General features: G+C 39.2%; 1 protein-coding gene across 3 annotated transcripts in view; it reads right to left on the bottom strand.

The window, feature by feature from the left end:
- The window catches only part of LOC124116983 (protein FAM184A-like), a 106,281-nt gene extending 96,831 nt beyond the window's left edge, over window positions 1-9,450 (bottom strand). For all 3 annotated transcript variants that reach the window (XM_046478658.2, XM_048393516.1, XM_046478651.2), the window contains exon 1: window positions 9,085-9,450. In XM_046478658.2, coding sequence (XP_046334614.2) covers window positions 9,085-9,225 — 141 coding nt within the window. In that variant the 5' untranslated portion in view covers window positions 9,226-9,450. The remainder of the gene's footprint in view (window positions 1-9,084) is intronic.
- Between the last annotated feature and the right edge of the window lie 4,473 nt (window positions 9,451-13,923).

Genomic DNA, 13,923 nt, shown 5'->3' on the forward strand with positions numbered 1-13,923 from the left:
TCATAAAATACATATATTCCACAGTCCCGGTGCAGGACTAAGTGCCTGACTTCCCTTCAAATGCCACCTTTCCCTCCCAGATGTGGAATACAAGGTGACTTTGATGAACATATAGCCTTGTATCATTTGTGGGAGAAGTCAGTGATAGGCTCCGACAACCTAAACAGCTGGTGGAGTACACCTTACTTCATTGGTCTTCTGTGTATGATCCTAAACACAGGCGAGACCCACGTTCTGGCAGGCAGTCTGCTGGGCACATGTTCTTGAGTTACACTAGACAGCTTCATCCTAAATGCAGGGACTACTTTTTCTCTTCACAGAAATGCTGAGAAACATTAAAGCTTCTGAAGAACCTGTCTTATTAATACTTTCATCAGGCTGCTAAATGAATTACTGATAAAAATTAGGTATACAGGCTTAGATATATATGTTAGAGGCAGTAAGAAAGAAACTAAGTCATAAGGATTACATCAATGTGATTTTACCCCACATGTCCTACACTTTACTGAAGCCAACTGTTCAATGGTTGCGTTGCTGGTGGTGGCCAATAGATTTGATTTGATCATCATAATTGATCATGTTAATCAGATGGACTGTGTGAGTTTTGTTTGTTGTTTAAAGCAATATTCCGTGATTGCGGTGCTGCAACTAATAAAATAATCGAGTCTGGAACAGACGCTCCAGTGATTAAAATCATCAGCTGCAAACTAAGCAAGCTGTGTGAGTGACAACATCTATAAAGTGACTGTTTTTGAGGTACTAGTATCAAGCATTGTTTCCAATTGCATTTGAAAATTCCAAATTGAATGGTCAAAAGAATAGAAAGGAACCTGCATTGATTGCTGATACTTAACCCAGATTATCTCTCCCGAGTGGATTACATTCGCATGTCTCCAGCACACGAGGGACAGATAATCTGCAATTCTAAGCAACAAGTAGTTCACTTTATTCAACACTGTGTGTTGTAAGAAAATGAAATCAAATGTGAATTTGCCAATAACAAAGAAACATCTGCTCAGTCAATCTAATATTGGCCCAATGTCTCAGATCACCTGCGATGCCATGATTTATTGATGACGTCATCTTTAATAATTAATGAAACATGTGCTACATGCTTCCAAAACATTGTCAAAGCAATGGAGCAAAAGGCATAAATCTAATGTGAAGTAAATATTATGTTCCTCAAAGATCATATAGAGGTAAGAATTACCGAAAGTACTTTTCGCAATATCAATGCTCCTATGGGTAAAACAGAGTAATTTGCAACAATGGAATGTCAAGAAAAAAATAAAGGGCCAATGTGTCACTATGGTAGACACAACATTTATTTTTCCTCAAGAAGATGATGAGACAATGCAAGAAACCATTAGTGCCACTGAATGACACTTCTACTGGAACAGATTGCTGAATAATAACCAGGGAAACTACAACCTGAGCCTCCTGTGCTGGGCATGCTTCCAAATTCTTCTCAGTAACCTAAACTATTGTGAAAACATGGCTGTCATAAAACATACTGTTTATCTTAAACTGTACTAATCGGTAGATGGGAATCTCAACATTGCTACACATTCCTGTCGAACATGTTGAGGCTGAGACACCTACTGTAGTTGACTGGATGTGTTCCCTACACCTTGCATGCCTTGTTAGTGTTCCTAATGCAAATATAGGGCAACGGTGGGAGAATTAAGTCCTATAAAGTGTACAAAGCCAGATAGCAGTCCCCCTTAACCTGTACTTCAAGCTGGATTGGTAGTCAGGTTCAGTGACTGGGCTGAACGCATGTCATCGTACCCTGATGGCATGGGACATTGCTCATAATATCAACCACTGGTTTGTCTGGTCTAGACTTGATTATTTACACCTCCATGACACAGCTGGAATATTGCTGACTGTAGCATTAAACAACATTTACTCACTCACATATTTCTTTCTCTATAGTCTGAAATATATACCGCATGTGTATACTGATCTAGTACATCATTCTAAACAATACAATCCTTAGTTACCCTAGATACAAAGGTATATGCTAACCTTTCTTTGACCATGTTAATACATAAACAACAGTTTGAACTTCAAAGCCATCAGTCAATCATTGCAAAATCAAAACATTTGGTATAAAGTATGGTATTCACAATATGAAAAAGAAAAAAATGTAAATGTTTCTCAGGCATCCAGTGCATCAGGCAATTTATCACCAATATAAGAAATATTTTTCAAATGTCCTGCACCATGTGAACATGGTGAAGCAGACTCTGTTTCTCCATGCTGGACAACTGACATTGCATCAGAGTGCCGAGTTCAATGTAAAAAATGTGACCGAGAATTTATTTTTCATGCAGCCTTATTTATCATATTCCAACACCAGCAACACTTGTCATCTTCAGTCAAAAGAAGATCTAATTCTTTCTGCCAAGTAACACAAATTATTTCTCTATGTTTGGTTCTTCAAAAACCTTAAAAATTGTGGGAGGTATAAAACAGGTATTTTGTGAAAATTCCTATACACTTTCTAAACAAATCCGTCAGCCTGCTCAAGTTGCCCTCTCTGGAAACACAGGACTCCTCAGCAAACTGGGTCTCTACAATGGAAATGACTGCTGGGTAGTTACTTAATTGGCTAGCACTGGGATGTGAGAACCTGGCAGCACTGGGTCTGAGCTGGCTGATACCCATGTCATGGCTTGCTCAAGCACCTGGCCATTGCTTCCCTTCAGGCATTAAATCATAGTAGGGCTGGGACGGGTAACTCGGGTACTTGTGTCGGGTGGTTCCTGAGTAAGGGCCCGGATACCCACAGGATACCCCGGACCAATGGTTAGTCATGTGATATATTGTTTAATGGCAAACATTATCTAGAGCTTCCACGGTTACACTATAAGTGACAAATGTTTGCATTTCTTCTGACTTTATTTGTCCCAGCCCTAACACTTAGCCAGATTTTTCATGGTTTACAGATATTTGTGTGACAAATCCTGATCTGCAAGCATTAGCAATGGTAGGTGGGGATTTTATCTTAATAAAAAACACATATAAGATTTGTTTTTCAAAACGTTATCTACCATAGTGCCATGTTTTATCAGACGCGTTGGTTGTGCAGTTGAAATTATTGCACATTTGAGTTGATCAACATGAGTTTGGATTCTGTGGATAAAACAATAGTGCTTTCCGATTATTTCTTATTCACCCTTTCCTATTTTTTAGGGCTGATGGATTTGTAAGCCAATTTTAGTTAAAATGTATAGCCTCTGTAGAATTAGTTAACTAGTCAGCAAGCGCCAAGAGTGAAAAACCTATCTGTCATGAGCATCAATCCATGCATTTGGGATATGATGACATGCATCAACATAGTCAGCGAGCGTGACCACCCGATCCCGTAAGTTGCCACTTACGACAAGCATTGTCGTCTCTTACGACGAGCATGGGTTGCTGAAGACCTACTCTAACCCGGATCTTCACGGGTTTCATGATTCATGAAGATCAGAAGACACGGTGGTTGATAGCAGGAGCAGCTAACCAAGGCCACAGGGCACTGTTACAACAAATCAGCAGGTGGACATTGTAACCACCCAATTTCCGTTGCATTTTATTACATGCATAAGTAAACAATGGTAAAGAGGCTGTGGAACTCAGAGTATCACATGGTCAGTCACCTATTTTGTTAGTTTATATCAAAAGCAACCTCACTGAACAGAATGCCAAAAGAAGCTGTGTGTTTACACGATGGCGGCATCACCCTCAGCAGATTCCATGTCTGTCTGTCTACAACCTAACACTGATACTGCCCCAGACATCATGCAGATGCACCGAAGCACCAAAATACCCAGTATTACGACTCCCTTGACTCGGACATGTGTTGGAATCTGCTGCTTTACAGCGTACAGTTCCCATCTGTCTCCACCATAGGGCCATGCTGCTGTACAATAGTGATCCAAGCCGGCTTTGAACATGTTGAAGTCTCTCAGAGAACTCTGTTTTGATTTACCTTTTGCTTTGCAGAGAAAAAGTAAAAACTAGCATAACAGCTCAAGAAGATATTTGTGTACATGATTTACAGCTACTGGCTGTTATCTTTGGCAGTTATTCCCAGAAATCACACCATCATATTTCCAAATTAACAACAACCTTTAAACATAATTAAGCAATAGCAGCTGTCATTACATGTTTTTTTCTGATTACTGCTAATCCCTTTTCAGACACTTTACCAAGGTTTCAAACATACACATCTAAACTACACAAACTTAGTCTTTTAATAAAATAGAAAAATATTCTCAGTATTATCATAAGAAATCAAAGTTATTTGAAATAATGTCAAAGTAAGCATGGTTGGATTCGGAAATACTAAACCTTTTTTTTTTTCACTTGCAATTTGCAAAGTAATGGGATTTGACTTCAAGCATGGCCTGGTGAAGAGATACCTTATCTTCTTTCAGCAGGGTAAATGACTGTATTTCCTTCCTCCCAACCTCCCCTGGTAATTTACTACACAGGGGTATATAATACAGCCTAGATCACTGACACACCTTACCATATCGGTCTGCTTCTCTTTGGAAATAAGACAAACATTTCATCTAACAACAGGGAATTCGATTGTGACCTCATTTTTTATTTTTCATGACAGCGTTGAGGAATACTTCTGACATGTTTCATGGTACACAATCACAAAAACGGAATGTTTAGAGTGGTATTTTTAAAAGCCACAACAAAGTAGTTGCAAGATTTATCCATGTGACATTTGTTTGGTAGGGTTGGGGGCACTGATCGAAAAAATAATTCTGTGACAGGCATCTATTTTTCAGTCAGTGAGTGTCATGCACATTCATCTTGTCCACACTCTGTGTCAGGGCACGCACTGTGATCAATGGTGATATGGTACAACAGTCCATTTTCTCTGTCATGACACACTCTCAATGTCATGGCACACAGACAGCCAGTCAACACTCTCTCAGTGTCATGACACAGACAGCCAGTCCACAATCTCCCAGTGTCATGACACAGCCAGCCAGTCAACACTCTCTCAGTGTCATGACACAGGCAGCCAGTCAACACTCTCTCAGTGACATGACACAGTCAGCCAGTCCACACTCTCTCAGTGTCATGACACAGACAGCCAGTCAACACTCTCTCAGTGTCATGACACAGGCAGCCAGTCAACACTCTCTCAGTGTCATGACACAGGCAGCCAGTCAACACTCTCTCAGTGACATGACACAGTCAGCCAGTCCACACTCTCTCAGTGTCATGACACAGACAGCCAGTCAACACTCTCTCAGTGACATGACACAGTCAGCCAGTCCACACTCACTCAGTGTCATGACACAGTCAGCCAGTCCACAATCTCTCAGTGTCATGACACAGACAGCCAGTCCACACTCACTCAGTGTCATGGCACAGTCAGCCAGTCCACACTCTCTCAGTGACATGACACAGTCAGCCAGTCCACAATCTCTCAGTGTCATGGCAGTCAGCCAGTCCACACTCTCTCAGTGACATGACACAGTCAGCCAGTCAACACTCTCTCAACGTCATGACACAGTCAGCCAGTCCGAACGCTCTCAGTGCCATGAGTGAGTGAGTGAGTTGGGTTTAACACCACTTTGAACTGTATTCCTGTGATATCACGACATGTCAGCTTAAAGTGGGAGGAAGCCCAAAAGTGATGCATTTCTGACGCTTACCACTTTGGTGAAATCTACTGTAAGCATGGGTATGGTCATGATGGTGCTGCCAAACTGAGAGACATAATCTGGGTGGAACCCACATTCATAGGTGTCTGGCGTGCCCAAGACATGCAACTCTTCACAGCTAACTGCAGCACCTTAGAGGACTGATCCCTCTTCAATGTCATGACACACCGTCAGCCAGTCCAGTCCACACATTGATGTACTATAGTAGCAAACCTTAACGACTGCTTACCAGCAGACACAATTTACCAGTATTTTCAAACACTGCAATGATAGTATACACAAATCAAGCCATAATGACTCCAATTCTAAACCCGAAACAATAAGAAATGGAATGACACAGCAGGGGACTTCTCACATTGTACCAATATGGCCTCCCAAACCATACGTCCATAGTGATTAACAGACTATTGTTCATATCAATAGGACATTTAGGGCACTCGTAGGATTCAAAGGATGACATAGGACTTGTTCCCATCAAGAGCTGAATGTATAGTCTGTGTCTGTAATCATGTCATTGTATACATACAGGCAATGATGGTGTAACTATGGTGGAAGTATTGAACAAACTCACACTTGGACAAAAAAACAAACAAACGACAATTGGATGTGTTACATCAACAGACTCTCATAACATACATCATTGTTATACCTCTATTAAGAATCTTGCAATTTCATTGGTTAATCTGTACATGACAAAACAATACATTTCCATGTAGACCCCGAAATCGTGTGACTGACACTGACCTCAAATATTGACCTGTCAGTCACATGATCAGTATTGACCTGTCATGTCATGAATATTGACTCGTCTGTTAGAAAACAAGATGGGGCCTGGTACGAACATATAACTGTTCGCAGCTAAGTTACTGTAACGAAACAGAGAACAGTTTTAAGACTTCATAAACTTTAAGTGAATTTTGGTATAACAAAACGAATGATTACTCTTTATGAGGTAAATATGTGAAAACAACAACCCTCGGATCCGACCATTTCAGCGGTTTGACCGGACGATTCTTATGACCAGCACAGGTTGATGGGGACCTATTCTAACCAATAGTGTAACAAGGAAGTTGTTATGGATACAACTGCTGGTAATGATTGCTGAAAAAAAAAGTTTCTTGGTATTCACTTTTTAACTTTTGTTGTTTGCCTGCTTACAGAATAACATGTTCCTCATATAACAATCACTGCCATAAACAATTATTGAAAAAGTGTTAATGTCTGCTTGACTCATTGACAATATGAACCAGTTTTCAGACTCTAAATGAGACCAACAGACACTAACATGCTCAATAAAAATCTTGAGAGACTATTTTTCCAAGAAGAAACTAGTTATGTTCCATAAACATGATAAAACACTGGTGTGAATAGAATTGGACTAGTTAACTCATGATGTTAATCCCTGTACTCCAAGTCACACCTAAAAACATTTCCTCACACATACACATGCTACTTACTAGAAGTACATACCATCCATGCCACAGAAATATGTTCCATGGAGCAACCTGATTATTAGTGATATTGTTGGTCCTGTGCCATCCATAAGGATGAGACACTGTGTCACACTTAGCAGACAGGCATTGTGCCACTGCTGGAAATTTTTTCCTTTCTGCCTCACTGTCTGGTAGAAAATTTGAACATGATGAACCAGTACTTCTTTTTGTATTTATTTTGACGCTGAGTGTTAAAAAGACATTTGCAGCTGTTATGACAGTTAGGATACTCTGGCATGTATATACAAATGCAGGCCTGCAACTTTCTGGAAGACTGGTTAATTACATTTACGAGTCTCCAGATAGCCTTGAAAGGTTATTTCAGACACTGGTGACATGATGCAATATGCACTGCTGTGATACAAAAGATGTATTAGGACATAAATTGTACACTGTTCAGTCTGTGACAAACAGTTCGAGTGTACCAGCCTGAATTTGTCCTTCCATATCCTTTTCAGCAGATTTTACTACTTACATATGGACTGTCAATGTCATAAGCTAAGCTTGTTAGACTGAATGAAATTTGACTGAACTTGGATATCATATTAGCTGCCTTAGTCACAGACAGCTGATTATGATACTGTATTGTTAGATGTCTCATGCCAGGTATAATTCACTGATTTGGTTAGGTCCTTTAATCTTTCCCTTTTAATGGCAGAACATGAAGATTGACTGTAATGGCACACATCCTTGATTATCCAGTGAATCATATCTCCATTCTATAATGATATATACCCTGACCATTCACCACCACAATTTCGTTTCAGAAGCATTCTGTCCCCAAAATAGTTGATCTACCTGCTCTTAATTTTAGGACAATTTTCAGTATATTATTTAGTTATTAGATCTATATGGACAATTATTAGCTGGGCTTACTACACAGAACCGAATATTACTAGACTCTGGCTTTGGACTTGTGGCTAAAGTAAAAGGCTGCAGGAGGGGACAAAGTTAAGTTGAGCGCTGATTACAATGTTGCTTATTTCAATCATTACAGAACAGTGTGATTTAAATGGGCGTCTATCTTTAGTGTCTTCTAACCAGACTCACAACAAAGGTATGGTGGCAAATGGTTCCATTTCATATTATTCATTATAATAGAATGTAGATAATATTATTCATTATAATAGAACGTAGATAAATATACACTTGATAACTGGGGATAGTCATGACAGTGATAATAATTTTTCAAGATAATATTCACTGTTGGGTGAGGTGGGTGAATGAGTTGGGTTTAACGCCGCTTTTAACAGTTTTCCAGTTATATTGCGGCCTGTCAGCTTAATGTGGGAGGAATTTTAGTGATGCAGGTCTCAGACGTTTACCATTTCGGTGAAACCCACGAGCATGTAATATTCACTGAGATGACACAGAGAGGTCATAGAAAATTGGACAGGCATTTGCAGAAGATTTTAGAATAAATAAGTAGCAACTGATTGGAAGGTCTTGGTTGAGAAATCTCCACCCACTCAACATCCGCTTTATTAAGTTATTATCATACTATCTTCAAGTGTAATTGCTTGTATTTATTTAAAAGATAAAATAAATTAAAAAGTCTAGAGATGTGGATTTGTTTTTCACTATACCCTCTTCTAGAGCTTCATTAGAACGTACAGTATGTCCATTAGGCCCCTATTTATTCTTTGGTGATATTATTCCTCATTTAGATCTAGAGTGTTCAATTGACATATTATTTGCACGTGAAAAACGACACAAAATGATGTGTTTGTTTCAAGATAATACACATCAGAAATGTACATTTTGGAAAGACACGATCACTTGTCATGACACTATAAGTACATAACACCACATAAACGAACTTACACTGTGACTGTCAAACCAAAACAAACACGCCTGATCGAGGTTTTCTATGTCCGGTTCTAGATCGAATAGATATACATACAAACCTTTGTGAGCTGAGCGATCTTCTTTGACATTTTAAGATGCATGTCTTGTGTAACTTCCATGTCTTTCTGGGGATTTTGAGGCAACGTGCCATATTTTCCATTTTGGTAGTAGTTGAAAGACATTTTGGCACTGGTCGCCATCTTGGTCCTTGTAACCCCCTTTCAGTGTCAATCCGCGAAATTCTAAAGTTCTAAACGCCCAGTCTTCGCTTTCGAGCAGTAAACACTTAATCAGTATGATTAAAATCTGAATCCTTTGGAAAACACATCATTATTCAGTTGGAGGAAGATTTGAAGCTTGTTTGTTGTTTGTTTGTAGTTATCCAATGCGATGTTACTCAAGCGCGTAACACTCCGCGCGAGTTAGTTTACTGGTTGCCATGTGCACACCGATAGAGGGCACTATTCGCTGTTATCGCATAGCAGACGACGCGTTCTGATTTGAGGTCGATAGTAGAAATTAAATGCAAGGTACAGCAAGTCATATTTAAGCTAACAGCGACAAAACAATTAGAATCATGCTATATTGCGCGAGTTAATAATGTTAATGAAAGCAGCAACCACACAAGCGTTTCTACCTACCTATCATCCGTCCATCCATGTCTGTCTGTCTATATAAATTAATAATATAAATCATAAAGTAGATAAAAGAAATATGGATAGCAACTTCCTTATTATACTGTAATAGCGACGTTTCGGCATAGATCCTTTTACCGTTGTCAAACAAAATTGAATCATGAACATGGTGCATAATTATATATAGTGGGTGAAAGTTAATAGAAACAACAATTATACGTCAGAGGGATTAACATGAGTAGGTTAACTAATAACAACACAAGGAAAATACATCATCATGTTGTTACTATATTTTCCCTCTGTTGTTATGAGTTAACCTGTGGTGTTGTCTATGGTGTTGCCATACGTGTGGCAGTTGGGATCCACACCCTTGTATCACCCACAGACGTGTATGATATCTAGATCCTTGATCACACTCATCGCATCGCAATAAAGACCTCAACCCCGTAGTATGTGTTTGTGGACTCGTAAAAGACATTCACTAAACTTCTACAAATCTACTCATGTTTATCCCTTTGACGAATGATAATTGTTGCTGCTGTTAATCCTTCACCCACTATATATAATTCTGTGTCATGTTCATTATTAAGTGAGTGAATGAGTATAGTTTTACGCCGCTTTTAGCAATATTCCAGCAATATCACGGCGGGGGACACCAGAAATGGGCTTCACACATTGTGCCCATGTCGGGAATCGAACTCGGGCTTAGCGTGACGAGCGAACGCTTTAACCACTAGGCTACCCGACCGCCCCTCAATATTAAGTCTTGCTTGATAACGGTATAAGAATATATACCGAAACGTCGATATTACAGTATAATAAAGAACTTGTTATCCACATTTGTTTTGTCTCCTTTGTCATCCGTCAATTTCTAAGAAATACTTATCAAAGAACATATTTTAAACATCGTCTTGATGTCCTGCGTTTTAAGGACAAAACGTTTTTTTACTTGAAGCAGAGTCACCTTCAGGTAGGATCCGGCCAAAAGAATACAAACACGGGCAGTATTCCTATTTGTCCAGCTTTTACGCGTGTTAAACGGTTCCCTCAAATTAGTAAGATATACCATAGTCCATAGTGTATTCTACAGACAATAGGACAATATGCTATAACAGGATGAGCACATTTAGTGGAATTCTGCAAGGATGAGAGAAATACATTTTGCCATCACCTTAACTTTACTTGTCTCTTTAGAAGACAACAGTTGTGTTTCCGATGGATGTGCATATTTCAAAAGAAGCTGAAGACTTTGCATCAATATATACCACGGAACGCGTCAGCAATTGCCCGAGTGTCACATACATGCAGCTAGGACCGAGTTCCATGGAGTGCCATGGAGTAATCAATGCCATGTGTGAAGTGTGAAGGAGAGGTGAAATGTGGTTTAACGCAGCGACGCGCATGTGTGTGTGTGTGTGTGTGTGTGTGTGTGTGTGTGTGTGTGTGTGTGTGTGTGTGTGTGTGTTGAATGAACATTTATGAAAGCTATGTGACACTGGTGATGAATTTCACTATATTTTCAATGTAAATATTTCAATGAACAAAAGGACACGTACATTCCTAAACACTATTCAAAAAGACAAAATATGTTACACCTCCAGCAATTATTTATCTGACATAAGATATGTGTCCAAAAGAAACTATGTAAATTTCTTAGATTGATAACGCCATGTGTTTAGTTCGAAGACAAACGTACTGGCTTGCAAGGACTGATAATATAGGCCCGAGTCTAGTCCATCTAAAAGGAAACAAAGAAATATATGTTCACTCATCAAAAACCAACTTGATTATTTCTCTTTTATTACCCTACGTTCCCATCTCACGTGGTCCTTGTTTTAACAAAGGTTGGGTTTATAAATGTATATATATAAGGAAGCTAACGAACCACACTGTAGAGAATATCACAATGAAGACAAGATAATATATTGACTTGATGATACCCTTGCTTGAAAAAGTAGTAGTAGTAGTAGTAGTAGTAGTAGTAGTAGTAGTAGTAGTAGTAGTAGAAATATGTTCCAGGACGTCGCATTGAAAAAGTAAGTTGGAATCCACAGACAGTTCACTCATGAACATAATATTTTTAGACAGTTCCTAGATTTTACGTGCGCTTTAGAGACTTCTACAACACTGACAGCACGCACCGTCGAAAGTCCAGGGGCGAGGAGTGCAGTAACACTTTACTTCTAGAATCATGACACTTACTTCGCATGATACCACCATACCACGTGTCTAAATTCACTGGCAAGAGTTAGCTGCATCATGTTTTTTTTCTATATTACAGTAAAGGGCCTTCTGTGTAGAATTGTCAACTGTACATCAAATATGTTTTCTTTGAAATTCCATATTTTCCATGTAGTGCACATATATTAACTGTAATATAAAGTGGTGTAATTGTTATCTTATTGCAAATAACAACATAATATTTGGCCCTTCCTTTGAGCAATGTTTTATAATAACGAATTCACTGACAAAACCCATACTTAGTAACAGGAAGCAGAATGTTTGTTTGTTGTTTAACGCAACACTCAGCAATATTGCAGTCATATGACGGCGGTCTGTAAATAATTGAGTCTAGACCAGACAATCCAGTGATTGACATCATGAGTATCGATCCACTCGATTGGGATACTACGACATGCACCAACCAAGTCAGCGAGCCTGACCACCCGATCCCGTTACAAGCGTAGTCGCCTTCTACGGCAAGCATTGGTTGCTGAAGACCTATTCTGACCCGGATCTTCACGCGTGAGGAAACAGAGTGACACCCTAAAAGAGGGGTGGTGTAACAAATCAGTTAACAATGTCAATATCGGGTGTGGGTCTCACCCAATTTGTCAGATACCCCAGTTGTTGGATACCTTAACAGCGTTAGAAATTGGCACTAGTCCTATAGTCCTTTTACTATATGTTATCATTATAAGGACTAGTGGACGAAAACTGTTAGTTTCTACCGCTCCTCAAAATCACAAATGCCACTGTTGAGTTCAACCCAAATGGTGAAATGGTTGAGTCCAATTTCCCAGACACCTTATGAGAATATAAGACTTATTATACTTAAATGAAAAGATATCTATTGTGTTTCATGGGTTTTAAACGTCACACACATAGTTCAGCTTGATGTAATACGTCACAAGGTTTATAAAGTACAGATTTCTAAGTGTTTTTTTTAATATAATATGAAAGAAAGTGTTTATAGAAAAATGAACTTTATATATGATTCAATATATCCTATTGATAGTGTTGAAACGTAGAAGTGAAGATTAATTCTAACGAATTAAGATTTATGTGGTAATGAATTTGAGATTGATTTCTTATGTTCTTCACATTTTTATAAGCTATCTAATCCAGTTATCTCTGACAATATATGCACAATTTACTAAGACATGTAAATTGACAGAGCTCAGTATTCTCGTAAGAAGCTGAGGCGAGAACTTACAATCTTACGTTGCTTTACTGATCAAATGGTTCATTGGTTAAATGTAGTCGGGTAAAAAGTAAAACAATAATTATATAATCCTATTCTCTTTGAGTAGACTATTTTTTACCCATTAACTTCAAACGTCTTTATGTATTTATTTGATCTTATTTATACAGAGGATGAAGTATGTATGGATGGGTCCATTACCACAACAAGTAAATCTCAAATGATTTGACAAGCCATCTCTACTCCACTGTCTAACAGATGGGGTATCTGACATTTGGGGTATCTGACAACTGGGGTATCTGACAATTGGGGTATCTGACAAATTGGTATGACCTGGGTGTCCAGGAGAACGCTTAAGCGATGCTTGCATTACTCAACGTTGTCATTTTGGAGGCTGAAGAGTAATGGTATGGGGTGGCATCACAACTTATTGTTGTTAATGGCAATTTGAATGGCGACGCTACCAGGCCGACATCGTTCGAGATCATGTTATATCCTTTGTGCAAATGCAGGGACGTAAGGTCACGTTGCAGCAGGATAAAGCCCTCACACGTTGCACGTGTTGTAACATACTTTCTGAGGCAGCATAACATCAGACATCTCTCTCATAGCACATGTCTGGGATGAGTTAGATGGACGCCTACGACAGGACCAGAACCAGCCGGTAACAGGCAAGCTCAGTTGGGCCAGTCTCAAAGGCTGCTTTCAGTCATCTGGTGTCTTTAATGCACCGCCGCTGTCTCGCCTGTAGCAACGCAAATGGTCACCAGATAGGGATGCTGATATGCTCTGTACTTTTCTTTTTGTTGATATGGAGTGTCAAGTGCTTTGGTTTCGGA

Source organism: Haliotis rufescens, unplaced genomic scaffold (genome assembly GCF_023055435.1).
Source record: "Haliotis rufescens isolate VD_foot unplaced genomic scaffold, xgHalRufe1.0.p SCAF_12, whole genome shotgun sequence".
NCBI lineage: Eukaryota > Metazoa > Mollusca > Gastropoda > Lepetellida > Haliotidae > Haliotis > Haliotis rufescens.